This window comes from Aotus nancymaae, unplaced genomic scaffold, assembly GCF_030222135.1.
Source record: "Aotus nancymaae isolate 86718 unplaced genomic scaffold, 86718_ANA_hifiasm-v0.15.2.pri h1tg000041l, whole genome shotgun sequence".
Lineage (NCBI taxonomy): Eukaryota > Metazoa > Chordata > Mammalia > Primates > Aotidae > Aotus > Aotus nancymaae.
The window spans coordinates 36,084,218-36,112,001 of NW_026988455.1; the positions used below are offsets into that span (position 1 = coordinate 36,084,218).

Below are 27,784 nucleotides of genomic sequence, written 5' to 3' on the forward strand. Positions count from 1 at the left end.
CATTCAATTACATGTTAAATCTTTCTTTCCCTACCCACTAGCTTCCTCCTGACTTCCTTATGCAGCTCAGATTTCATGATATATTATTTTACCAACACCTTAAATTCCTTTACTCTTTTTTCTCATATTCCTCTGTCAATAAATCACCAATCCTAAATAAAACCAACTATCTATTTTTTTACATGAAAAGCATACCAATGCCTATGTCTTGTAAGGTAACAAAGTGAAACACGAGATGAGTTTAAAACAACAATATTAAAAACAAACAAACAAACAAAAAAACAAGTCATAGAACCCTGGAAAGATTCAGAAACTGGAAACCAAACAAAAAATAGCAAAGAAGGAACATGGTGGAGAGAGACTAAGATCACACAAGAACTGATTTAAATCTCTATAATGAGCAGTTAAGTTAGGTCCCCTCCTTCTCCCAGCCCAATATCCAAGTAACATCCCTTTCTCACCCTACTAAGAACACAAGAGTTTATTCTAGAGAAAATAGCCCTAATGGGACCCAAATTCTGTACATGGAAGAACAGGGAGAGCCCAATACCAAAACAAGGATGTTAAGTAAAAGCCTACATAATAAACAGTCATACCCAAAGTCACTTTCACTTATTTATATATAATCAAAACATTTATATATACCCATGATACTATACACAATAAATTCTGATTTAACCAAAAATATAACTGTACAGAGAAGATGAAAAAACAGGGTCAATCTTCACAGTACATCATAAAAGGATGTGTGTATATATATATTATACTTTATATATGTCATATATATGCCAATAAAACACAAGATGAGTTTAATATATGTAATGTTATTATGTTATATGTTATATATAACATACATGTTATATGTTGTATATAACATGTTTATATATATAATATCTAAATAAATCAAGAAACAGAGGTGTGAGCATCATGTATAGCAATATGGGAGTGGGCCTGGGTCAGGAACATTTTTTTAATATGGGTCCTATAATACTGCTTAACTTTTAAAGCTATATATATGTATTATCTTGATAAAATAAAAATAATTTTTATAAAGAAAAAGCCTAGGAGACTTAGGAAAGAGGACTGGAGATAAGGATAAATGACTACACATCATATAAAGTAACTGTTACAGAGAAAAAAACAGAATTACAAGAGATACTGCCAAGAATTACATGTTAAATCTCTATTAATGTTTGCCAACAAGCAAAATATTTATTAGTGAAGCTTATTTTTTATCACAAGAAAATCAACGCATTACAGAGACAGTGAAGTCAGTAAACATTTTTTTATTTTAAGACGGTTAGCTATTAAATGAATGACAGAAGAGAAGAAGATAAACAGATGACCAGGTTAGGAATATAAATTCATGTTTCAAGATAAAGAGGCTACAGTGTATTTACATGCCATGGTGAAGGACCCACTAGGTGAGAGTATAAAAAGTAGCTGGCAGTTAAGGATCAGTGAACAGGTGAAAAGCAACTAGATTTCTGCAGGACACCACTTCCAATAATGGAAAAGGTGGTGCAGTAATGGAACATATGGTCTAAGTTGAATTGGAAAATACGTGCCAAGTCAGAGGGCAAATAAACAGATAGAGGCAAATAGAAATATATGAAGAAACTAAGTATCTCTAAAAGGGTGAAGAACTGATATAAGGAGAATACAAAAGCAAAGGCTAGAAAGTGAAGAAAATACACTTGGTAAAATTAACTGTTATCATTAAAAACTGACCTTACCGAGTACGTGTGTGTGTGTGTGTGTGTGTGTGTGTGTGTGTGTGTACATACATATGATGTAAACTAAATAATAAAAATAAGCTAGACATATTTTTGCCTTAAGATAAGGTTCCAGATGGTAAAATTTCTGTACACAAAACAAAGCACACAAATCACATTAAAATTCCCCATGCAATGAGATTCTCTCATATTTGTTAAATAATCTCAGCATCTCCAGAGAAAAAAAAATATTCAATTATGATAAATATTCAAGTCTTTTCCACTTTTCTTATTACCATTGTTATTTACTGTTTTCTTTACCTTGATCAACTACTTTTTGTTTTGCTTCTTCTATTCTTTTCAGTTCATGTTGCTTTGCTTCCATGAGTTGTTTTTCTTCTTTTAAAGGATCATATTTTATTCCTACAGGAAGATTAAAAATAATCATAATTACCTTAAATTGAAATATAGTCATTCCAAAAAAATCCTTAAAAATAATCATTAATTGGTCAGGCGCAGTGGTTGGCCAGGTGCAGTGGTTCACACCTGTAATCCCAGCACTTTGGGAGGGCGAGACGGGTGAATCATGAGGTCAGGAGTTCAAGACCAGCCTGGCCAACATGGTGAAACCCCATCTCTACTAAAAATACAAAAAATTAACTGGGTGTAGTGGCGGGCACCTGTAATCCCAGCTACTCAGGAGGCTGAGGCAAGAGTGATCACTTGAACCCAGGAGGCAGATGTTGCAGTGAGCTGAGATCATGCCACTACACACCAGCCCGGGTGACAATGCAAGACTCTGTCTCAAAAGTAAATAAACAAACAATAATCATTAATTCAAAGTCTCCAAAAATGTAGAGTAAAAACCAATTTAATTTGAATTAACAAATATCAAATTTAAATATTAAAATCTCAAAAAATTACCCAAAAGTATTTTTTAATATAAAGATTTTTCCATCCATAAAAAAGAGTAACTTAAATTATAATTTTTAAAATTTAACTTACTAGAAGAAGGCACTATGAGTAAATAAATTTCTTCCAGTACAGCTTCAACAGGTAGAGTATAAAGGTTTTTCCATGGAATTGTAAGTTTAAGATTACCTACATGTTTTTGGGAAAAAAAAAAAAAAAAGGAAAAAAAAATATTATTCATTCAACCTACCTCTATGATTAGTCTATTTTCTGTCAAGCATTAGAAGAGATAACAAAGTGGCCTTTTTGTCCTTAAGAGCTTCGTCACTTTACTGAAAGCTATTTTACAGCCAAAAACAGTAAGTGTTTGTTGTAATGATTTGATATTATTGTATTTATAATAGCATTGTTGGAAAACCTAGTAGATTATATTCTAAATATTTACAAGTTTCTATTTATAGTTCTCTGTACCATAAACAAACCAATATTCTTCTTCCTTTAACCAATAATCCTTAATCTTGTAACTTTGAATTTCCCCAATTCTTACTCTAAACCTCCATATGTATTGTTTTTAATACATCAAGATGGTAAATTAGGCCAGGTGTGGTGGCTCACACCAGTAATCCTAGCACTCTGGGAAGATAAGGCAGGTAGGTCACTTGAACCCAGGAGTTCAAGACCAGCCTGGGCAACATGGGAAATAAAAACTACAAAAATTAGCCAGGCATGACGTCATGTGCCTGTAGTCCCAGCTACTTGGGAAGCCGAGGTGGGAGGATCTTGAGCCCAGGAAGTTGGGGCTTCGGTAAACCATGATCATATCACTGCAATCCAGCCTGGGTGATATAGTGAGACCTGTACCTCCCCACCAAAAGAAAGAAATTATATACTTTAAATAAGTGTGTGTATGTATATTTTTCATTATGTGTATGTGCGTTACATACATATGTATATATATACAGGAATTGATATACATATACATGTGGTAATAATCATACATATAAACTATATATATGAAAAATTACACATATAGTAATAATAAAACATCTTGGGTAATATTTGAAAATTATGTAAACTAATGAAAACACCCTCAGACAATCAAATAGCAAAGTTTTTTTTTTTTACGCATAAGGGTTCTTGAACTACAAAAACATTATGTATGGGGTATCTTATACTACTCACTCTAGTTTTGTATATTGAGAATGTTTTTATAACAGAGAGTTTTAAAATATTTAAAAATTGTTTAAATGATATGAGTTTCTAGATTTATAAACAGTTGTCATAATTGCATAAGGAACAGATTATTAAATACACTATGTTGCTAAAACTGGTTAGTAATTGGGAAATTTTTTTTACATCTACTTAGATCCATCTCATATTTTATAAACTCCATGTTTAGAAAATCTCAAACTGAGAAAAAGATTTCATCATACAATATCACTTCAGAGAAAAATGAACTATCTAATTTCTTTTATATATTTTTTGTAGAGATACGGTCTCACTATGTTGCCCAGGCTGGTCTCAAACTCCTGGCCTCAAGCAATCCTCTTGCCTCTGCCTCCCAAAGTACCAGGATTACAGGTGTCAGCTACCCTTCCCAGCCTCTACACTATCTGATTTCTAAAAGGGGAATAACTTTCTAAGTTTTAAAATCAGAGAACATGGTGATCATTTCGAATTTCTGTAGAGACCAAAAATATAACCAAAATGAAATAAACAGATTAGGAAAAAACTGTAACAAATTTGACACAATTTATTTATAAATATACCAACAGACTGCTTAAAATATATACAGTAATACTCCAAAAAAAAGCAAATGAACAGAAGAACAAAGAGTAATGACAAAACTGTATAAATAATAAACACATATTAACAGTGTGCCATTTTCACCACCAAATCTTTTTTTAAAAAAAAACAAACTTGACCAGGAGCAGTGGCTCACATCTGTAACCCAGCACTTTGGGAGGCTGTGGTAGGAGGATCACTTGAGTCCAGGAGTTCGAGACCAGCCTGGGCAACATGGTAAAACCCTGTCTCTACAAAAAATACAAAAATTAGCCAGGCATGGTGGTGTACACCTGTAGTCCCAGTTACTTGGCAGGCTGAGGTGGGAGGATTACTTGAACCAGGAAGGCATCGGTTGCAGTGAGCCGAGATCGCACCACTACACTCCAGCCTGGGCAACAGAGAGCTGTCTCAAAAAACAAACAAACAAACCTTTTTTTCCTTCCCTTATAAAATGTAGACTCCTTGTAGAAAATTTGGCAAATTCCGAAAAATACACAGATGTAATTCCAAAAACCTTCCATAAAAGACAATTTCTTTTACAATATGTATGTGTGTATTTATATTTGATATACATGTAATTCTGCATTCTAAATGAGGAAAACTTTGAAAGATCAATACAGAATAATAGCAAGGTGATAATGCATTCATATAAAACTGACTGTACTACTGAACCATTCATTTGGAAACATGTACTTCTTTCATACAACAAATTGTGCCCCTACTATAAATGCCAGGTAATGTGCTAAAGTGGTGAGGATACATTAACAATTAAACCCACTTCTCAAGAAACTCAAGTGTCTACTAGAAGGGGGGAAAAAACAGTGATTTTTTTAAAAGACAGATGCTATGATAGAGGTATACAACACCCTAAATGATTCTCAAAATTATCTTAGGTTTAGTTCAGTGTACTTTCTACTTCTTATATTATCACTGAAAATTATCTTATTATCATTTTTAAACAAGATTAGGCAAGAAAAAAGAAGGCAGGCAGATTCTAAAGAAAATAAGTCTATCTACTTTCCTATTTTTTGACTGTTCTTGAATTGAGGTTAAATTTACATACACTGAAATACAACAATCATCACTGTAAAATTCAATGACCTTTGGTAAAAGTTTAAAAGTTACATAAAAATATGTATTGTAATATTCTTGTACCAATTGAAAAATGAAATTATTCTACAGTATCCAAATATGCATTCACTGGATTATTATGGTACAGAATAAATGAGATCAAATCAACTCAGATTAAGAGAAATCCTTTATACACACTAATGAAATAAAACATAAAATTGTAAAATAGCATAATTACAAATCTTTCAATACATATGAACTTACAAGTATTTAAAATGTACACATGTAAATAATCCAAAATATGTAAAAATGACATTCTCCCCCTCTAACTCATGCTAAAATGTCTTTAAAAGGTGGGGTTGGGGAGGTTAGAATTTTATACTCTCAGTAACATATGATAATGAAAACTTTCTATGGTATATTGTCTAATGCCAACCATAACTATACACAATTACAAAGACCTTTATCACGTAATTAATGTAAGCTTTCAGGATACCTTGATCCCCAAGTGACACCAGTATAGCTTCAGTAACAATGTATAAATCCTACTACAAAACTATGTAACAAAAACATCTCAAAGTCCCAACTTAAGACACTATTATCTTGCACAATATTTAAACCAGTAAAACTGTAACACAAGAAACATGACACACAAGTTATTTAACATGTTAAAACTTCAAATTCCAATTGTTTCCTGCTCAATCAGTATATTTAAGATATAAATAGTAAACACTGGTAAAATCATACCAAACAAAAAGCACAGTATTTTCTGAAAACATACAGAAACTTGCAGAGCAGCAATTAGTTTTTAAGTTGGCCCCTAGTCACAGGGCCTGGATGATCCAGAGCCTATTCTTTACTCAGTGTATCCAACATTAATCAGAATATAGCAGTGGTAACTAGTCAGAAACCTAAGAAACTGAAACAGTTAAGATCCTTTGGCTCTCAATTAACTCAATTTACCACCTAATGAGATATGTAATTTATTAGATTATTAAATACTGGGCAAGGAATACATGAATCGAAAAATATTTTTAAGCTACACAACGAAGCTCTACTGAGACAAAAACAAATGATCATTTTTAATTGATGCTCAGAAACATGAAAAATATCACATAATAGAAATATTAGGCAAATTATTCTGGTTGCATGTCTAAGAAGGAAGATATTCCAATTATAAATGTGGCTTACCTATATGACCAACTTTAACTTTAAATGGTACATCCAGTTGACTCTACAAAAAAAAATTTTATATATATACAAAACATTAGTAGATATAGAGTTTAACAACACAAATGAATACTTTTTACTTCCAAAAGTTATTTCAAGGGATTTTTAAAAAATAAATGTATATATTTTCCTTACATCAACATTTACTTAAATGTATAAACATATAATTGCAATATTATTATCAAATCCACAAAATTCAGGGAAGCTGTTCTTTTTATAATAATTGGAGATAAAGGTCTATAGTAAAAATGACCACAAAACCTACTCATATCAAATCATTACTGATTTTATATTATTTTAAGAAAAAGAAGTGGCCATTATAATGTCAGTTTGTGCTTTTAGGGACATTAAAACTCTATTTTGCAAAATATGCATTTTGTAAAAAATACTTTCAAAAACATTCTCCCTAATCAAAGAACAGCCTTTTAAATAAATGGTGCTAGGAAAACTAGATATCCACTTGCAAAAACATGAAACTGAACCGTTATCATATACCATATACAAAAGCTCAAATGGATCAAAGATCTAAACCTAAGAGCTAAAACTATAAAACCCTTAGAAGAAAACATAAGGGAAAATCTTCATGACATCAGATTTGGTAATGACTTCTTGGATATGACAATAAAAGCACAAGCAATTAAAAAAATAAATGAACTGTCTCTATCAAATTAAAAACTTTTCAGCTACTCATGAGGCTGAAGGGGAAAAATGGCTTGAGCCTAGGAGCTGAAGACCGTAGTAAGCTATGATCACACACTGCACTCCAGCCTGGGTGACAGAGCATGAGGCTGTCTTTAAAAAAAAAAAAATCAGAAACAAGTTAAAAAAGCAAAATGAAAACATCTATATTTTTTGTATGTTTGGTTTTGTTTTGTTTTGAGACAGTCTCACTCTGTTGCCCAGGCTGGAGTGCAGTAGCAAGATCTCTGCCCACTACAACCTCCATCTCCCAAGTTTTCAAAATTTACATTTTGCAAAAATTATTTACAAAAAATGTTCTCAAATTTAAATAACTGAAGGTGGCAAACTGAATCAGGAAGAAGTATACATAATTAAATGCAATCACTTTACAAATTTTTCATAGTCTAAACCTACCAGGGCATTTTCTTTAATTTGAAGATTCTTGAGGGCCACAGCTCCTAAAAGAGATTAAAAAAAATTGAAACAATCAAATATTTTTCATTTTAAAAAGTTACTAAGTATGCTTCATTCCTGATACTCAGGAAAAATATATAAATAATGTACATAACAGATAATATAATCTACCTATGATCTCATTATCTCACCTTCATTCTTACACATAGTCTAAGATTGTTATGCCTGACCAAATCTTCACTTATTGTAACTTTTGGCCTCTGCAATTGTAGCTCAATGTTAATGTGTACACACATTTTAATCAGAATTATACAAACAATATCAATCTAACAAAGTAGCATGATACAAGATCAATATGCAAAAAGTAAACTACATTTAAATATACTTGCAATAAACCACTGGGAAAAAAATTCTTAAATGCAAAATCAGTAAGCCCCAAGATATTTAAATAAAAACATCCCAAATTCAAATAAAAAAAAGAAAATGAGAAAAATAATAAAACAGAATGTACAAGAACTATAGGACAACTGGAAAAGCTGTAACATACAGGTAATGGGACAAAAAAAGTTTAAAATACTCTGCTATAACATTAGGATGTTACAAGTAATCCCCATTGTAACCACAAAAAAAAAAAAAAAATCTTTAGAATACACACAAAAGTCACCCAGGCATGATGGCAGGCACCTGTGGTCTCAGCCTACTTGGGGAGGCTGAGGTGGGAGGATCACATAAGCCTAGAAGTCCAGCCTGGGCAACACAGCGAGACCTCATTGCTATGTTGAGGTTAATATCAATTATGTTATTAATTATACCCAAAAGGAATCAAAGTTGCTGCAAAAAATTAACTAAACAAAAAGAAAGGCAGTAAAAAGTAGAACAGAAAGAAGAAACGCTGTAAGACATAGAAAGTAATTAGCAAAATGGCAATACAAAGCCCTTCCCTATCTGTAACAACTTCAAATATAATGGTTTAACTCCCCAATAAAAAGACAGATTGGCAGAATGGATTAAAATAAACAGGATCCCGGTAGAGCGCAGTGGTTCACGCCGGTAATCCCAGCACTTTGGGAGGCCAGGGTGGGTGGATCACCTGAGGTCAGGAGTTTGAGGCCAGCCTGACCAAAATGGTGAAACTCCATCTCTACTAAAAGTACAAAATTAGCCAGGCGTGGTGGCACATGCCTGTAATCCTAGCTACTTGGGAGACTGAGGCAGGAGAATCTCTTGAACCCAGGAAGCAGAGGTTGCAGTGAGACGACATAGCACCTTTGCACTCCAGTCTAGGCAATAGAGTGGTACTCCCTCTCAAAACAAGTAAATAAATAAACAATAAAATTAACAGGATCCAAGGGTACGTGGTCTACAAGAGACTCACTTTGGCTCTAAGGACACACATAGGTTAAAAGCAAAATGATAAAAGAAAGAAAGAAAGAAAACCCATGCGAAAATAACCAAAACAGAGACACCTATATAATCTGGGCATCACTAATCTAAAACTCCAAATTTGACATGATCCAAAATCTGAAACTTTTTGAGTGCTGACATGATACCACAAGTGGATGATGTAGATGAAGATTATGATGTTACCAATGCAGAAAAAGTGTCTATAGACCACACGGTGAAAATGTGTGATGAGCTTATTAAAGCACTGGAGCAGCACATATTCATAACAGAACAAGAAATCATGATATTTTATAAAATCAAACAGAGACTTCTCAGACAAAAAACACTGTTAGTGAGGCAGATGGTTCTGGAGGAAACATTTTAAAAAGCCATCTAGAAAAATGCCTCCTCATCCCTTGAGGATCCAATTCCTGGCCCCTCAACTGCTTCTAATGTTTCTTCTCACTCAAAAAAAAAAAAAAAATTAAGTACATTCTAAAGTTACCTTTTAATCTAAACACAGCATTGTAGGTGGAAACTGAAAGCCTGCCACTGTTTGTTGTTGCTGCTGTGTAACAGTGGATAGACATTCCCGGTGATGTTACTGTGCTGCTTACTCACACTGAACACACTGTATTTTCACTGTATTGTTAGTACCTCATATTTCTTACTGTTAAGAACTTATGTGTAAATAGTTGTAAGAAAATGATTGCTTATCGGTAACATATAAGTTCAGAGTCAGGAATAATGATGATGTCAAACGACCACAGATTGCCCCCATGGGTGGCTGAGATAGTGACACATTTCCTTTCTGATGATTGGATGCACACAAGCTTTGTTTTATGCAGAAAATTATTTAAAATATTGTATAAAATTATCTTTGGGCTATGTGTACAAGGTATATTTGAAACACAAATGAATTGTGTGTTAGACTTGGGTCTCATCTCAAAGATCTCATTTTGATATGCATGTATTCTAAAATCTGAAAAAAATTTCAAAATCCAAAACACTTCTGATTCCAAGCATTTCAGATAAAGTATATGCAACCTATACCAATATTAGACATATAAACTTTCCATCAAAATCTGTTACAAAAAAATAAAGGGCATTATATAATCATAAATCTGAAACTTCACTAAAAAGATGTAACAATTATAAACATGTCTACACCAAACATCAAACCACCAAAACTTATGAAGCAAACACTGACAGAATTGAGGAGAGAAATAGATAGCACTACATTAATACTAGAAGGCTTCAATACCCAACTTGCAGTAATGGACAAATCAAACACACAGAAAATTAATAAGGAAATATAGGACTTAATTAACATATTGATCAGTTGCATCAACTGGACCAACAGTCACATACAGAACACTCTACCCAATAACAGCAGAATACACATTTTTCTCAAGTGCACATGGGACATTCTCCAGGATATATGTGAGGTCACAAAACAAGGGTCAACATTTTGGTAAAGAGAAAAGAAAACATACAATGGTCAACAGATATGACAAAATGCTCAACATCACTAATTATAAGGTAAAGAAAAATCAAAACCACAAGATAGTACCTCAACCTATTAGAATGGCTATCATCAAAAAGACAAAAAATAACACATGCCGCTGTGGTTGTGGAGAAAGGGAAACCCTTTCACATTGTTGTTGGGAATATAAGTTAGTACATGCATTATAAGACACAGTATGGAAGTTCCTCAAAAAATTTAAAAATAAAATTACCATATGACCCATCATTCCTGCTAATGTATAGATATCCCAAAGAAATGAAGTCAGTTTTGGTTCGTATCTGAGTCATGGCACCAAAAAATAAAATAAAATAAAATAAAATAGAGAAACGAAAGAAAAAAGGAAAAAAAATTAAAAAAAAAAGAAAAAAGAGAAAAAATTAATGAAATCAGTTTGTTGAAGAGAAACATGCACTTTATGTTTATTGCAGGACTTTTCACAAAAGCCAAGATACAAAATCAATCAAGTGTCTACCAACAGATGCCCTGGTAAAGAAAACGTGGTATGTATAAATATACAAAGAAATACTATTCCTCATTAACAAATAAAATAAAATCTTGCCCTTTGCAGCAACATAATGCACCTGGAGGACATAATGCTAAGGGAAATAAGCCGGGCACAGAAAAACAAATACTGCATGATCTCACTCACATGTGAAATCTAAAAGTTGACATCATAGAATAGTGTATAGAATAGTAGTTTCCAGACACTGCGGAATACTGGTGAGAGGGGAAATAGGTAAAGATTGGTCAATGAGTACAGTTACAGTAAGATGGGAAGGATAAGTTCCGGTGTTCTATTGCACAGTAGAGTGACTATTGTTAACCATACTGTACTGCATGTTTTAACATAGCTAGAAGAAAGATTTTGAATGTCCTCACCACAAAAAAATGATAAATGTATAAGGTGATGAATATTCTAAATAACAATTTGATTTTTATACAGTGTATACATGTATTGAAACATCACCCTGTACCTAATAAATATGTACAATTAATACATGTCAATTGAAAACAAAATTGTAAAATTATAAAAGATTGAAATTATTCAAGGTTCTTTTCCAGTAACAAAATAATAAATCTGGAAATAAATAGCAGATGGAAAAAAGCACAATGCACAAATGTATAAAAAATTAAGCACTCTTAAACAAAAAATGGATCAAAAAAGTAATCCCAAGAAAAATTAGAAAATATCTTGAGATGAAAATAAAAACAGACTGTATTAGTAAGACACAGCAAAAGCAGTGCTAGAAGGGAACATAAAGCTGTAAATGCTTATATTTAAAAAGAAGAAATATCCCAACTTAACAATGTAAATTTATTCCATAAGGAAATAGGGGTGAAAAAAAATCCAAACCTAGCAGAAGGCAGAAAATAATAAAGATTAGAGCAAAGACAAATGAAAGATAATGGGAAAAGAAAACAAAAAGAAACAAACAAGTATTAGTTTTCTTTTTCTTTTTTTTTTTTTTGAGACAGAGTCTTCCTATGTCACCCAGGCTGGAGTGTACTGGCACAACCTCAGCTCAGCGCAACCTACACTTCCTGGGTTCAAGCGGTTCTCCTGCCCCAGACTCCTGAGTAGCTGGGATTACAGGCACCTGCCACCATGCTCAGCTAATTTTTGTATTTTAGTAGAGAGGGGGTTTTGTCATGTTGGCCAGGCCGGTCTCAAACATCTGAACTCAGGTGATCCACCTACCTCAGCCTCCCAAAGTGCTGCAATTACAGGGGTGAGCCACAGTGTCTGGCCACCAAGCATTAGTTTTCAAAAACGATCAATAAAATTGGCAAGGCTTTAATTAGGTTAACTAAGAAAAAAAGAGAGACAGAGAGAAGAAATTCAAATAACTAAAATCAGAAATGAAAGAGATATTACTATCAATTTTACAAAATAAAAAGGATTTGAAAGTACTATGAACAAAAAACTGGATAACCTATAGAAATGAATGAATTCCTAGAAATACACAATATACTGAGACTGAATCTTGATAAAACAGAGTATCTGAACATACCTATAACCCTTAAGGAAACTGAATCAGTAATCAAAAAAAATCCTAAAAATAACAAAAAAGTCTAGGACCAAATGGTTTTACTGGTGAATGCCACCAAACATTTTAAAAAAAGAATGAACACCAGTCCTCCTCAAACTCTTCCAAAAAATGGAAGAGGAGGGAACACTTCCAAACTCATCCTATCAGGCCAGCATTATTCTGATACCAAAGCCAGACAAAGACACTACAAGAAAACTATAGACCAATATCCTTGATGAATATTCATGCAAAAATCCTCAACAAAATACTAGTAAACAGAATTCAATAGCATCTTTAAAAGCCTCTTAAATACTACTGGGTTATATCCTACAACCCAGTAGTATTTATTTCCAGAATACAAGAATCATTAATTAGCTGGGTGTGGTGGTGTGTGCCTGTAATCCCAGCTACTTGAGAGGTGGAAGCAGGAGAATCACCGAAACCCAGGAGATGGAGGCCTCAGTGAGCTGAGATCACACTACTGCACTCCAGTCCGGCGACAAAACGAGACTCCATCTCAAGACAAAACAAAACAAAAGAATGACTCAACATAGAAAAAAAAAACAATGTATTACATCACTTTAACAAAATGAAGGAAAAAGGCACAATCATCTCAATTAATGCAGAAAAGGATTTGAAAAGATTTAGAACATTTTCATGATGAAAAACACCCCCCGCCCAAAAAAAAACAAAAGAAAACTACCTCAACACAATAAATGTCATGTATAAACAGCTCACAGCTAACATTCTCGATAGTGAAAGACTAAAATATTTTCCCCTAAGATCAGGAACAAGATAAAGATGCCCACATTTGTCACTTCTATTCAACATATCACCAGAAGACCTATCCATAGCAATTTGGCAAGGAAAATAAATAAAAGGCATCCAAAGTGGAAAGGAAAAAGTAAAATTATCTCTGTTTGCAGATGGCATGATTTTATATGTAGAAAAACCTAAATATTCCACCACACTGTTAGAATTAAGGAATGTGCTTGATATAAAAATCAACACCAAAAAATCAGTATCTATAAATGAACAAGGAACTATACAAAAAAGAAATAAAACAATTCTGTTTACAACAGCACCACAAATAATAGTATTGAGGAGTAAATTTAACCAAGGAGACTAATGATGCAAACAATTAAGACTATAAAATGTTGCTGAAAGATATTTTTTTTTTATTGCATTTTAGGTTTTGGGGTACATGTGAAGAACATGCAAGATTGTTGCATAGGTGCATATGTGGCAGTGTGATTTGCTGCCTTCCTCCCCTTCACCTGTATGTGGCATTTCTCCCCATGCTATCTCTCCCTAACTCCCCACCCCCTGCTGTCCCTCCCCTATTTCCCCCCAACAGACCCCAGTGTGTAGTGCTCCCCTCCCTGTGTCCATGTGTTCTCATTGATCAACACCCGCCTATGAGTGAGAACATGCGGTGTTTGATTTTGTGTTCTTGTGTCAGTTTGCTGAGAATGATAGTTTCCAGGTTCATCCATGTCCCTACAAAGGATACGAACTCATCATTTTTGATGGCTGCATAATATTCCATGGTGTATATGTGCCACATTTTCCCTGTCCAGTCTATCATCGATGGGCATTTGGGGTGATTCCAGGTCTTTGCTATTGTAAACTGTGCTGCAATGAACATTCGTGTGCATGTGTCCTTATAGTAGAACAATTTATAATCCTTTGGATATATACCCAGTAATGGGATTGCTGGGTCAAATGGAATTTCTATTTCTAGGTCCTTGAGGAATCGCCACACTGTCTTCCACAATGGTTGAACTAATTTACACTCCCACCAACAGTGTAAAAGTGTTGCTGAAAGATATTAAAGAAACACATAAATGTTAAGACGTCCCATGTTCATAGATTGGGAGACTTGCTACTGTTAAAATGTCAATATTACCCTAAACAATTCACAAATTCTTTGCAATCCATATCAGAATCCTAGAAAAATCCAACACTGAATCCACATAGAATCTCAAGGAATCCTAAAAAATGAAAACAATATTGAAAAAAGGAAAGAAGATTACAAGTCTCACACTTTCTAATTTTAAAACTTACTAAAAGCCACATTAATCAAAACAGTGTGGTACAGACACATAGAGCTGTAGTACAGAACAGAAAGCCCAAAAACAAGACCTCACGTATATAGTCAAACAATTGTCTTCAAGGGTGCCAAGGATATTCAATTCGGAAAGGACGTTCTTTTCAATAACTTTTCAACAGAAGTTGAAATCCACAATATCCACAAGCAAAAGAATGAAACTGGAACCTTATCTTATACAATATTCAAAAATTAACTCAAAATGGATCCAAGAGCTAAATATAAAACGTAAAACTATAAACTTAGAATAAGGCATAGGAAGAAAGTTATATGACATTGCATTTTGCAATGATTTCTTGGATGTGACACCAAAAGCACAGGCAACAAAAGAAAAAAAAATAGGTGTACTGGACTTCATCAAATAAAAGTTAAAACTTTTATTCCTCACATGACACTATCTACAGTGAACAGACAACACAGAGGAGTCAGGGTGGCCAAGTAGACACAGAGTCAAAAAGAGCTTCTTCCACCAAGAGACGAGACAATCAAGAAGACCAGCACACTCTGAGCAGATCTTTGTAAAGAAGGCACTGAGAGTGGGAGGTAGGAGGATGCAGATCCTGGGCTGAAGGAGGAGAAAGCTGGGAACCCCATAGGGAGTTCCTGAGCACCATGACTCATTCTAACCCCAAGTGCTCCTGGGGACTGGATGAGTTAAACAGGCATGGAGTAGCCTATTCTTGCTATGGGCTTCTAGAACTCTAGCTCAAGGAGGCTCCACGACCCCCACAGACATTTGAGGTTGCAAGGAGAGCTGCTTGGTAAGTTGGCAGAAACAGGGCTCCAGTCTGCATGGAGCCCAGAGGGCCTGGTGTGGGAATGGCTGCAGTGGAGCAAGGCCAGGGATATCCACCTCCCAAAGCTCACCACACTTCTAGGTAGCCTTGGTCTTTGTTGACTATTGGACCTAGACAGAACAGGGCTACCTTGCCCATGGGGCAGGGCTTGTCTGATTGGAGCACCCCCACCAACCCCAATCTGCCAGCCTGTTCCACAGTCCCTGCCTGGCCACATCCAACTGCAACATACGCTGATGCCCAACGCCAGCACTTCCCAGCAGCCACCACTTATAGTTTCTTTGCTGGCAAGCCCCAGCTAACCGTCACAGAGCACTTGCATATAGGCCTCCACTGGCATGCACCCACCCACAGCTTCCCCCCACTGTTTTGCCAGGACACAGTCAGCTACAGCCTCCCACTACAGCTTTACCAGTGCTTGTGCAGGCCTCACTACCCCACTGCCACCACCCCAATCAAGCACTTTTACTGGCCCCACCATCAGAGTGTTGTTGCCCAGCAGACCGGGAACACCTTGGTCCCTCCAGTGCAGCAAGTGCTTAACCTCAAGGGGACAGAGAATAAATCCATGTGCCTAGTCCTAACACCCCTGGGTTATAGCATGCAAGCCAGGAGTGCTGAGCGGAGTGTTGGCACCCAGAAATCATCAAAAGACTATCCCAGTCGACTAAACTCAACTTACACCACAGTCAAACCCTCCGGGCAGCAAAGAACATAAAAGCAAAAAGCGTCATCTAAAGGATAGCAACTGGAGAGATAAAAGGAACGTCAGCCCACGAAGATGAGAAAGAACTAGGACAAGAACTCTAGCAACTCTATAAGTCTGAGTGTCTTCTTACGTCAGAAGGACTGCACTAGCTCCCCAGCAATGGTTTTTTTTTGGGGGGGGGGGCGGGGGGAGACAGTCTTGCTCTTTCACCCAGGCTGGAGTGCAGGGGCACAATCTCGGCTCACTGCAACTTCCACCTTCTAGGTCCAAGCGATTCTTCTGCCTTAGCTTCCTGGGTAGCTGGGATTACAGATGCCCACCACCACACCCAGCTAATATTTTTATTTTTAGTAGAGATGGAGTTTCACCATGTGGGCCAGGCTGGTCTTGAATGCCTGACCTCAAGTGATCTGCCTACCTCAGCCTCCCAAAGTGCTGGGATTACGGGTGTGAGCCACTGCACCCAGCCTAGCAATGGTTCTTAACCAGACTGAAATGGCTGAAATGATGGGCATAAAATTCAGAAGATACTGAAATGCAGCAGGAGAAAGTTGAAACCCAATCTAAGGAATCCAGTAAAATGAGTCAGGAGCTGAAAGATTAAATAGTCGTTTTAAGAAACAACCAAACTGATCTGATAGAACTAAAAAACTCACTACAAGAACTTAATAATATCATTGGAAATATTAACAGCAGAACAGAGTAAGCTGAGGAAGGAATCTCAAGAGCTTGAAAACTGGTTCTTCTAATCAACTCAGACAAAAAGAAAAGAAAAATAATTTTTTAATGGAAAAAAATCTCCCAAAACATATTATATGAAGAGATCAAACCTACAACTCTTTGTTGTCCCTGAAAGAGAGGGAGAGAAAACAAGCAACTTGGAAAACATATTTGAGGATACAGTCCACAAAAATTTCCCCATCCTAGCTGGAGAGGTTGACATGAAAATTCAGGAAATTCATAGAACCCCCGCAACATACTATACAAGACGACAATCCTCAAGACACATCATCATCAGATTCTTTAAGGTCAATGTGAAAGAAAAAATATTAAAGGCAGCTAGAGAGAAAAGGCAAGTCTACTACAACAGGAGCCCCATTAGGCTAACATGAGATCTTTCAGCAGAAACCCTACAAGCCAGAAGAGACTGGGGCCTAATTCAACATCCTTAAGGAAAAGAAATTCCAACCAAGAATTTCATATTCAACCAAAGTAAGCTTCATAAGTGAAGGAGAAATAAAATCCTTTCCAGACAATGAAATGCTAAGGGAACTCATTACCACCAGATATGCCTTATAAGAGGTCCTTAAGGGAATGCTAAACATAGAAATGAAAGACCATTGCCAGCCACCACAGAAACACACTTAAGTACACAGACCACTAACACTATAAAGCAACTCTACAATCAAGTCTACATGACAACCAGCTAACAACATGATGACATGCTGAAATCTGCATATACCAATATTAATCTTGAATGTAAACAGGCTGTTATGTCCCACTTCGAACACACAGAATGGCAATTCAGATCAAGAAGCAAGAACCAACTGTATGTTGCCTTTAAGAGACCCATTTCATATGCAATGCCACCCACAGGCTCAGAGCAAAGGAATGGCGAAAGATCTATCAGGCCAAGGGAAAACAAAAAAGAGCAGGCATGGGCAACTTATTTCAGACAAAACAGACTTGAAACCAACAACAATCAAAAAGGACAAAGAAGGGCATTACAAAATGATAAAGGGTTCAATTCAACAAGAAGACTTAACTATCCTAAATACGGATATACCCACTACTAGAGCACCCAGATTCATAAAACAAGATCTCAGAGACCTATGGAGACTTATAAAACCACACAAAATAATAGAGACTTCAATAATCCACTGACAGTATCAGACAGACCTAAAGTCAACACTTGACCAAATGGACCTAACAGACTTCTACAGAACACCTCACCCAACAAAAACAGAATATACATTATTCTTATATGCATATGGCACATATCTAAAGGCAACCACATGCTCGGCCATAAAGCAATTCTCAACAAATTAAAAATCCCACAATCATATCAACCATATTCTCAAGACGACAGTACAATAAAAATAGACATCAATACCAAGAAGAGCTCTCAAAACCATACAATTCCATGGAAATTAAACTGCTCCCGAATGACTTTTGGGTAAACAACGAAATCTTAATTTCACTGAAATCAAGAAATTCTTGGGGCCAGGCACAGTGGCTCCTGCATGTAATCCCAGTACTTTGTGAGGCTTAGATGGGAGGATCGCTTGAGCCCAGGAGTTCAAGACCAGCCTGCCCATACGGCAAAACACAGTCTCTATAAAAAATACAAAGAAATTAGTCAGGTCTAATTCCAAAAAACTAAAAAGGAATTCATTGAAACTAATGAAAACAAAGACACAAGATATCAGAATCTCTGAGACACAGCTAATATGTATTCTTAAGAGGAAAGTTTATAGTGCTAAATGCACACATTAAAATAGTGGAAAGATTTAAAGTTAACAACTAACATCATGCCTAGAGGAACTAGAAAAATGAGCAAATCAACCCCGCTAGCAATAGAAAAGAAACAACCAAAATCAGAGTTGAACCGAACAGAAAAACATACAAAAGATGGTTCCTTGAAAGAATGAATAAGATAGATATCAGCCAGGCTAACAAAGAAAAAAAAAAAGAGAGAAGATCCAAATAAACACAATTAGAAATGGCAACGGGGACATTACCACTGACCCACAGAAATAAATAAAAAAAAATCCTTAAAGGTTACTATGAACACCGCTATGCACACAAACTAGAAAATCTACAAGAAATGGATAAATTCCTGGGAACTTACAACCTCCCAAGATTGAACCAGGAAGAAATTAAATACCTGAACAGAACAATAACCAGTCCTGAAATTATATAAAAAGTCTACCAACCAGAAAAGGCCCTGGACCAGATGAATTCATAACCAAATTCTACTCGACATATAAAGAAGAGCTGGTACCAATCCTTCTGAAACTATTCCAAAAAATCAAGGAGGGACTCCTCTCTAATTCATTTTATTTTATGAGGCCAGCATATTCTGATACCAAAACCTGGCAGAAACATAACAGAAACAGGAAACAGCAGGGCGCGGTGGCTCACGCCTGTAATCCCAGCACTTTTGGAGGCCGAGGTGGCCGGATCACAAGGTCAAGAGATTGAGACCATCCTGGCCAACATGGCGAAACCCCCTCTGTACTAAAAATACAAAAATTAGCCAGGTGTGGTGGCACACGTCTGTGGTCACAGCTACTCGGGAGGCTGACGCAGAAGAATCACTTGAACCCAGGAGGCAGAGGTTGCAGTGAGCCGAGATTGTGACACTGCACTCCAGCCTGGTGACAGAGCAAGACTCCATCTCAAAAAAAAAAAAAAAAAAAACACCAGGAAACTTCAGGCCAATATCCCTGATTAACACAGAGGCAAAAATCTTCAATAAAATAGTAAACCAAATCCAGCAGCATATCTACCATGATCAAGCAGACTTTATTCCTGGGATGTAAAGTTGGTTCAACATATACAAATCGATTCATTACATAAACAGAACCAAAAACAAAAACTACATGATCATCTTGATAGATGCAGGAAAGACTTTTGATAAAATTCAACATCCCTTCATGTTAAAAACCCTCAAAAGACTAAGCATCAAAGGAATATACCTGGAAATAATAAGAGCCATATATGACAAACCCACAGCTAACATCACACTGAATGGGCAAAAGCTGGAAGCCTTCTCCTTGAGAACCAGAACAACACAAGGATGCCCATTTACTACTATTCAACATAGTTCTGGAAGTCCTAGCCAGAGCAATCAGGAAAGAGAAAGAACGAAAAGGCATCCATACAAGAAGAGAGGAAGTCAAACCATCCCTGTTTACAGACAATATGATTCTATCCTAGAAAACTCCATGGTCTCTGCCCAAAGGTTTTTACAACTAATAACTTCAGCCAAATTTCAGTATACAAAAATCAACGTACAAAAATCAGTAGTATTTTTATATACCAATAACATCCAAGCTGAGAGCCAAATCAAGAATTCAATCCCATTCACAATAGCCACAAAAGAAAAAAAATAAATAAAACACCTAGGAATACAGCTAACCAGGGAGGTAAAAGATCTCTACAATGAGAGTTACAAAATACTTCTCAAACAAATCAGAGACAACCACAAACAAATGGAAAAAAAATTCCATGCTCATAGACAGGAAGAATCAAAATTGTTAAAATGTCCATACAGCCCAAAGCAATTTACAGATTCAATGCTATTATGCCTATCAAACTGCTAATGTTATTTCTCAAAGCATTAGAAAAAAAAAACTATTTTAAAATTCATAAGGGCCCAAAAAAGAGCTTGAATAGCCAAAGCAATCATAAACAGAAAGAACAAAGAACAAAGCCTGAGGCATCACACTACCTGACTTCGAACTACAAGGCTACAGTAACCCAAACAACATGGCAGTGGTATAAAAACAGACATGTAGACCAGTGGAACAGGTCAGAGAACCCAGAAATAAAGCCACACACCTACAACCAGCTGATTTTAACAAAACTAACAATAACATGCAATGGGGAAAGGACTCCCTATTCAATAAATGGTGCTGGGATAACTGGCCAGCCATATGCAGAAGACTGAAACTGGATCCTACCTTTCATTATATACAAAAATCAACTCAAGATAGATTAAAGACTTCAACGTAAAACCTAAAACTATAAAAACCCTAGAAGAAAACTTAGGGACTACCATGCTGGACATAAGCCCTGGCAAAGATTTAATGATGAAGACTCCAAAAGTAACTGCAAAAAAAAAAAAAAAAAAAACCACACAAAAATTCACAAGTGGGACCTAATTAAACTAAAGAGCCTTTGCACAGCAAATGAAACTGTCCACAGAGTAAACAGATGACCTACAGAATGGGAGAAAATATTTGCAAGCTACACATATATCCAAGAAAGCTCCAATTATCCAGAATCTAGAAGAAACAAGCCAAAAAAAAAACCCATTTAAAAAATGGGCAATGGACATGAACAGACACCTCTCAAAAGACATACATGTGACCAAGAAACATGAAAAAAAACTCAACATCACTAATCATTAGACGAATGCAAATGAAAAGCACAATGAGATACCATCCTACACCAGTCAAAATGGCTATTACTAAAAAGTCAAAAATAACAGATGCTGGTGAGATTATAGAGAAAAGGGAACACCTATATACTGCTGATGGGAATGTAAATCAGTTCAGCCACTTTGGAATGCAGTTTGGAGATTTCTCAAAGAACGAAGAACGACCATTAGAACCAGCAATCCCATTACTGCATATATACCCAAAGGACTATAAACTGTCCTGCCATAAAGACATAATCATGTGTATGTTCATCACAGCACTACTTCACAATAGCAAAGACATGGACTCAACATAGATGTCTGTCAACAATGGACTGGATAAAGAAAATGTGGTATACATTCACCATAAACTACCACACAGCCATAAAAAGGAACAAAATTATGGCCTCTGCAGCAACATGGATGCCACTGGAGGCCATTTCACTGTGCGAGTTATCACAGGAAAAGAAAACAAAATACTGCATGTTCTCACTTACAAGTGGGAGTTAAACATTGAGTGCTGTGTTAGTCCATTGTTGTGTATTGTAAAGAAATACTTGAGACTGGGTAATTTACAAAGAAGAGATTTAATTGGCTCATGGTTCTTCAAGCCGTACAGGAAGCAAGACACTAGCATCTATCTGCCCAGCTTCTGGGGAGGACACAGGAGGCTTTCAATCATGGCAGAAGGCAAAAGGAAGCCAGAACATCACATGGCCAGAGCAGGAGCAAGAGGGGGAATGCAGAGGGAGGTGCCACACACTTAACCAGATCTTGGAAGAACTATTCCAAGGATAGCACCAAGCCATGAATGATCTCCCCTGCCATGACCCACTTGCCTCCCACCAGTCCCCACCTCCAACAATGGGGATTACAATTCAATATGAGATTTGGTGGGGACATGTATTCAAACTATATCCAGTACACATGGACACAAAGAAGGAAACAACAAACACCAAGGCCTGCTGGAGGTAGAGGGCGTGGAAAGGGTGAGGATCAAAAAACTATCTATCAGGTACTATGCTCTCTACCTGGGTGACAAAATAATTTGTACATCAAACTCCAGCAACACACAATTTATCCAACTAACAAATCTGCACATGTACCCCATGAACTTAAAAGTTAACAGGCAAAGAAAAGGAAGAAAAGGTGACACACAAAATGGGAAATATTTGCAAATCATATATCTGATAAGGAGCTAATATCCAGAATACGTGTGTGTGTGCGTGTGTGTGTGCATACATATACATATACTCTTACAACTCCAGCAGCGACTCAGGCAGCGGCGGAGGTGCCCCCGGCCCCGGGCCCGAGCCCGGCTCCGAGCGAGGCCACGGCGGACACGGGAAACGGGCCAAGGAGCGGCAACCACGCGCGCGGCCCGCCAGCACCTCTCCGTCCCCGGGCGCGCATGGCCGGCGCGGCGGCCCGGAGGGGAAGAGTTCGTCGCGCAGCCCGGGCCCGCACCCCCGCTCCTGGAGCTCCAGCCGCTCGCCCTCCAAATCGCGCTCGCGCTCCGGGGAGAAGCGGCCCCGCAGCCCCAGCCGCTCGCCATCGCCCAAGAAGCCCCTCGGCCGGAACAAGGACGGCGAGGGCCGCGCGAGGCACGCCGAGGCCGAGGCCGAGGCCGCCCGCTCCCGGCGCCGCTCCCGCAGCTACTCGCCCATCCGCAAGCAGCGCCTGGACTCGCCAAGCTTCATGGAGCCGCGGCGCATCACCAGGTCCAGCCTGCTGAGTGGCCTGTGGTCAGCCTGGGGGCCAGGCGGACCCCTCTGCATAGGCTGCCTGGGAGATGCCCAAGTGAGCTGGCCTGGCCCTGTGCCCGCAAGCGTCCTATTCCGTACTACTGGCCCAGCCCCTCTTCCTCCTCCAGCTGCTTGAGCAGCGACTACTCCACCCGGAGCCACAGCCGCAGCCCCAGCCCCGGCCACAGCCACGGGAGCTACAGCAGTCGCAGTCATAGGACCCGACATGCAGCCCCTCTCAGATCCCCAGTCCCAGCTACCACAGCCGGAGCAGCTCCGAGAGCGGGGGCTTGTGAGCCCGACACACTCAGCTTGGTGCCCCCCTGACACTGGGAGAGGCGAGGGGCAGGCCCCAGGACCCCAGCGGGGAGGGCACTGCACCTCCTTGCCCCCAAGGCTGCAAAGAGGTCCCAAGGCCAGTGCACGGGCAGATGGGACCAGGGAAGACTTTGAGGGTGGACACCCGGTGGACACGGAGAAGCCAGATGTGCTGCTTCTAAGGGTGTCCTCTACCACCTCCTGTCCACCCACCATGCCCAGGGAACAAAGAGCTGTTATGAACACAGGGATCTCCCCGCCACCCCCTTCCTGCTGATGCCAACTCACCAGGCTGGGGACTGCTGCCGGTGGCCGGTAGAATCCACGATCTGCTCCGTCACCTCACCTTAGCTCAGTGCAGCCAGGGACACCTTGCAAGGTGCCAGCCCTGGGAGCCCCTCTCTCCCACTCCACAGCTCCCTCCACTCCTATCAGTGGGCGGCCGAGGAGGTGGTACAGCACGCAGGATCGAAGCTAGATAGAAGGAAGAACAGCCTCAAGCTTGGTGCACCCCCGTCCAAGCTGAGAGCTGCGTCCTTTTAAGCTGGCGGCAGGAGGATCCTGGCTGAGGGCTGGTGGCTGGCCCCACAGCCTCCCCAAACCTCCTCCACTGGCCCAGGAGTGCCTAGACGGGTGCCCCCCAAAGGCCTAGCCTGGGGAGCTGGGCACCTCACTCTTGGTCTAACTTCTCCAGGCCACACTCTCCTCACCCCACTTTTCACTTGGCAACTGATAAGCAGCATAGACAAAACAGTCTGCAAGTTCCTAGTACTAATCAAACGGGCTGAAACAGCTATCACAATGTCCCTAGATTTTTGTAGTTCACTCACTCTCCCCATCATTGTACTAGGTCCCCACCGTAGCAACATTCTTTAAAATCAAACTAAATTGCCTGTTTACATCATCTCATAAACAAGAAGAGTCAAGAGAAGTATTTCAGAAGAAGGCTGGAAGTGTGTGCACAGCCAAGAATAAATTATTTTAAATATATATTTAAATACACATACTATTCACACACAAAATTAACTCTCACTTTGGCCTGGGAAATTCATTTCATAAAGGAGTCTAATTTCTAGCGGGTGTTTAAAATAAACAAGTGCATAATACAAAAACAGATGGAAACGCTAAAAATGAGGCTCTCAGTAAGGAAGAACTACAAACTAAACGTACTCAAGGAAAGCTGGGTCTGTCACCACCTAGGCAGCGTGAGGCCCGGTTCAGCCCCGTCTTTTGCAGGTCTTGAGACGCTGCACCGCACGCCTTGGCTTTTCTTTAAAATTCAGCGGTTCACTCTGACCTACATATCCAAAAGTCTTGAAATGTGACACATTCCTGGGTCAGGCTGTAAACTGCTAACACGCAGGCAACCGTTTGAGTTACTCTGCACGTGAGTTTCCTTTTTGTTATCCGCCGAACCCAGGTGAGCGAGATGGTGTCCGGGTCGTAGGGCCGGAAGGGGGAGCGCAGAAAGCACTATGGGTCTAGCCGGGAACTGAGGCTAGGCTAGGGAAGCAAGAAAGCGAGCGTCCCGGGTCACACCGCCCTGCCTTCACGTGCGAGGCAGCATGCGACACGCGTGGGCTCTCTGGGGCCTTCGTCATAGCCCCAAGGACGCAAAGGACAGGGACAGGACCCAGCCCAGGAGCGCGTCGTCTCGCCTCGTCGCCCCTCGCGGCTAAAGCCGGACCGCGAGGCGCCAGGGGTAGAGAAGGGCCCCTCGCCGGGAGTTGAACGCCGGTCCCTTCCGCCGCTCCGCTCGGAAAATAACAGACCTTTTCATCTTGCACTCATGACCGTCTCCTTCCCCCAAAAATATAAACAACTCAAGGGCGGAGGCCCGGGAACTGCCGCCTGGCTTTACGTAACTTGACCCAGAGGCGGACGGCGGCAGGTGGCTGCTCCCGGCGAGCAAGGTGCTCGAAGCCCCGAGAACACCGGACCCAGCTCGGGCAGCGAGACGGCCTGGAGGCAGGCGAGGCTGGGGAGCGGTGGCTGCCTCCTTACCTTTCCAGATGCCCAGAGAGAGCTGGGACGTGTCCAGGTCCACCACATAGTCCCCCAAGAACCGGTTCAACATGTCCACGACCACCGACTCAAAAACCATGTTCTTCAGCCGCGGTGAGTGTAAGGCCGGTGCCTCCTTGGGAGCCGAATGGACACTCCCTTCTCTCCGCGCCTAAAAACTACGTCATCATTCTGAGCGCATTGCTCAGCATTTGCCCTCTCCACACGTGCTCCCCCTTGCCCATTTCCACATTCCAATCTCAGCCCTGCACCAGCCAGAAATTTTGAAAAGGCCCGCCAAGAACCTGCCCTATGGTAGCTCCCCCGTATGTCCTCGACCAGCCCCTCGTCTGTGCTCACTCCCTTCATATCCAATGGAAATGCCCCCGCTTTGTTCACCTCGCCCGTCCCCAGTCTTTTAATACCCAATAGAACTACCTTGTCTTTGTTTCCCCCGTAGTCAGCTATTTCTACTCCCTATAAAACCCCACGCCCCAAGAAGAGAAGCGCAACTTCTCCGGCCCCTCCTGTCGGACCGCAGAACCTCGCCCAGGAGAGAGATTGAATTTCTTTATTCCAATAACTGGCCTCAGTTGCCTCATTTAAATCTCAGTTGCTTCATTCAAACCTTACAGTGAGCACGGCAGCCGGCCCGTGCGCTCCTCCTTCCGCCGCCTTCCTCACGCCCCTCCCTCGAGGCCGTTCGGTTCCCCGGCTCCAGGGCAGCTCCGGCTGCGGCGCCCCCACCGGCCGGACGCGCAGCCCCAGCGCGACGGCAGCCAGGGTAGATGCGGCCGCTTGCACGACGCGTGCGCAGGTCAGCGCGCGGGTGGAGGCGGAGCGCTGCGCCGACCTGGGCGTGCCGCCGGAAGAAGGAGAAAAGGCGTCTGCGCCGCAGAGGCTCTGGGGGTTGCGCCTTTAGCGCCGAGCCCGGCTCCCATTTCCTGTTGGCCCCGCCTCCTCCTCATCGCCTGGCAACGGGACGCTGGTCAGGAGCTACAGGATTTTTTCTGCCCCCGCCCTTTCTTTCAGATCTGAGTCCGGAACGGCCCCCCGGGGCGGGGCGGTTGCGCCCAACGGTAACGCTCCTCCCCCTAGAGGGTGGTGGCCGCCTCCACGCGGGCGCGGGGGTCCCTCCTGAGTAAGGGTGGGAGGATTCCTGCCTCGTCGCCAGAGGCTTCCCGGGGACAGTCCCAGGGAGCATTCCCCCATTATTACAGGTTGGGGGGTCCGGCCAGTCTGAGTGTCCTGGCGCCTGTAACCTCCCCACCTGGTCCTCTGAACGTCTGGCCCTTAAGAGGACTTAACTTCCTACTGCGAGTCGAAGATGGAATTACACAGTCACTGCCCTGCATCTGAGATGAGCACCCATTTTTGGTCAAGTCATTTATGCGGAGCCGTCTTTCATTCCAAAGAGTGACACGTTTCCCTGCAGATAAGAGTTAAAGAGTCAGCCGGTCTGGAAACTGCTGAACGCCCTCCAAGAAATACTGGGAGTGCTGGACCCCTCACCCCTGAGCCTCCACCGAACCACTGACCTAAAATAAATTACAATTACAACTCTTTCGGCCCGTTTGGTCTTATGTAGAAATAGTCCCAAAGGCCTGAGATCACAGAGATGCTAAATGTGAGGTTTAGATAACTGTAATTAGTCATCTTCAGGACCTAAGAAGTGTACATTGAGCGTTTTATCTTTGCGTATTAAATGAATAACGATGGCTTTCCATTAATTCCTGTGTCATTTTACTACTTTTTGTGCATAGTCACCAGATTTTTCCAAATTAAAGGTTTAAGATGTGCCTTTCAAAGTAGAATGCCTGACAAAAACTGTAAATCTTTACATGGGTTTATGAATTATTTTTATATAATTTTATATCTGAAGGACCTTTATGAGGTCTCCAACCTCTTGGTCTTAAACATAATGAAGCTGAAATGTTAGGGATGTGTGCAAGGTCATACAACCAATGTTCTGTGGAAGAACTGGAACCTGGCCCTTCTGATTGGCCACCACCCCACCTGCTTCCCTTGCATTCAGCTAACAATCTACATCAGCACACCAGCACTGAGAAACTAATAGAGGATAAAATACCTAGGAAAGGGAAGAGCATAATGAGGTATTTTGCCATTGCACTATTAATAAGAAGCCAGATACACAGTAACTGCAAAATTCCACTGTTATATCTAGCACTACAAATTCAGTTAC

General features: G+C 39.9%; 1 protein-coding gene across 5 annotated transcripts in view; it reads right to left on the reverse strand.

Moving 5' to 3' along the window:
* The window catches only part of VPS13A (vacuolar protein sorting 13 homolog A), a 226,450-nt gene extending 200,545 nt beyond the window's left edge, over positions 1 to 25,905 (reverse strand). For 2 of the 5 annotated variants that reach the window (XM_064361631.1, XM_064361633.1), the window contains exons 1-5: positions 25,582 to 25,902; positions 7,812 to 7,855; positions 6,678 to 6,720; positions 2,721 to 2,816; positions 2,037 to 2,138 (exon numbers count right to left, since the gene is read on the reverse strand). In XM_064361631.1, coding sequence (XP_064217701.1) covers positions 2,037 to 2,138; positions 2,721 to 2,816; positions 6,678 to 6,720; positions 7,812 to 7,855; positions 25,582 to 25,681 — 385 coding nt within the window. In that variant the 5' untranslated portion in view covers positions 25,682 to 25,902. Of the gene's footprint in view, positions 1 to 2,036; positions 2,139 to 2,720; positions 2,817 to 6,677; positions 6,721 to 7,811; positions 7,856 to 25,581 lie in introns of all 5 variants that reach the window. The other 3 variants (XM_064361629.1, XM_064361630.1, XM_064361632.1) reach the window with 3 other exon arrangements.
* Between the last annotated feature and the right edge of the window lie 1,879 nt (positions 25,906 to 27,784).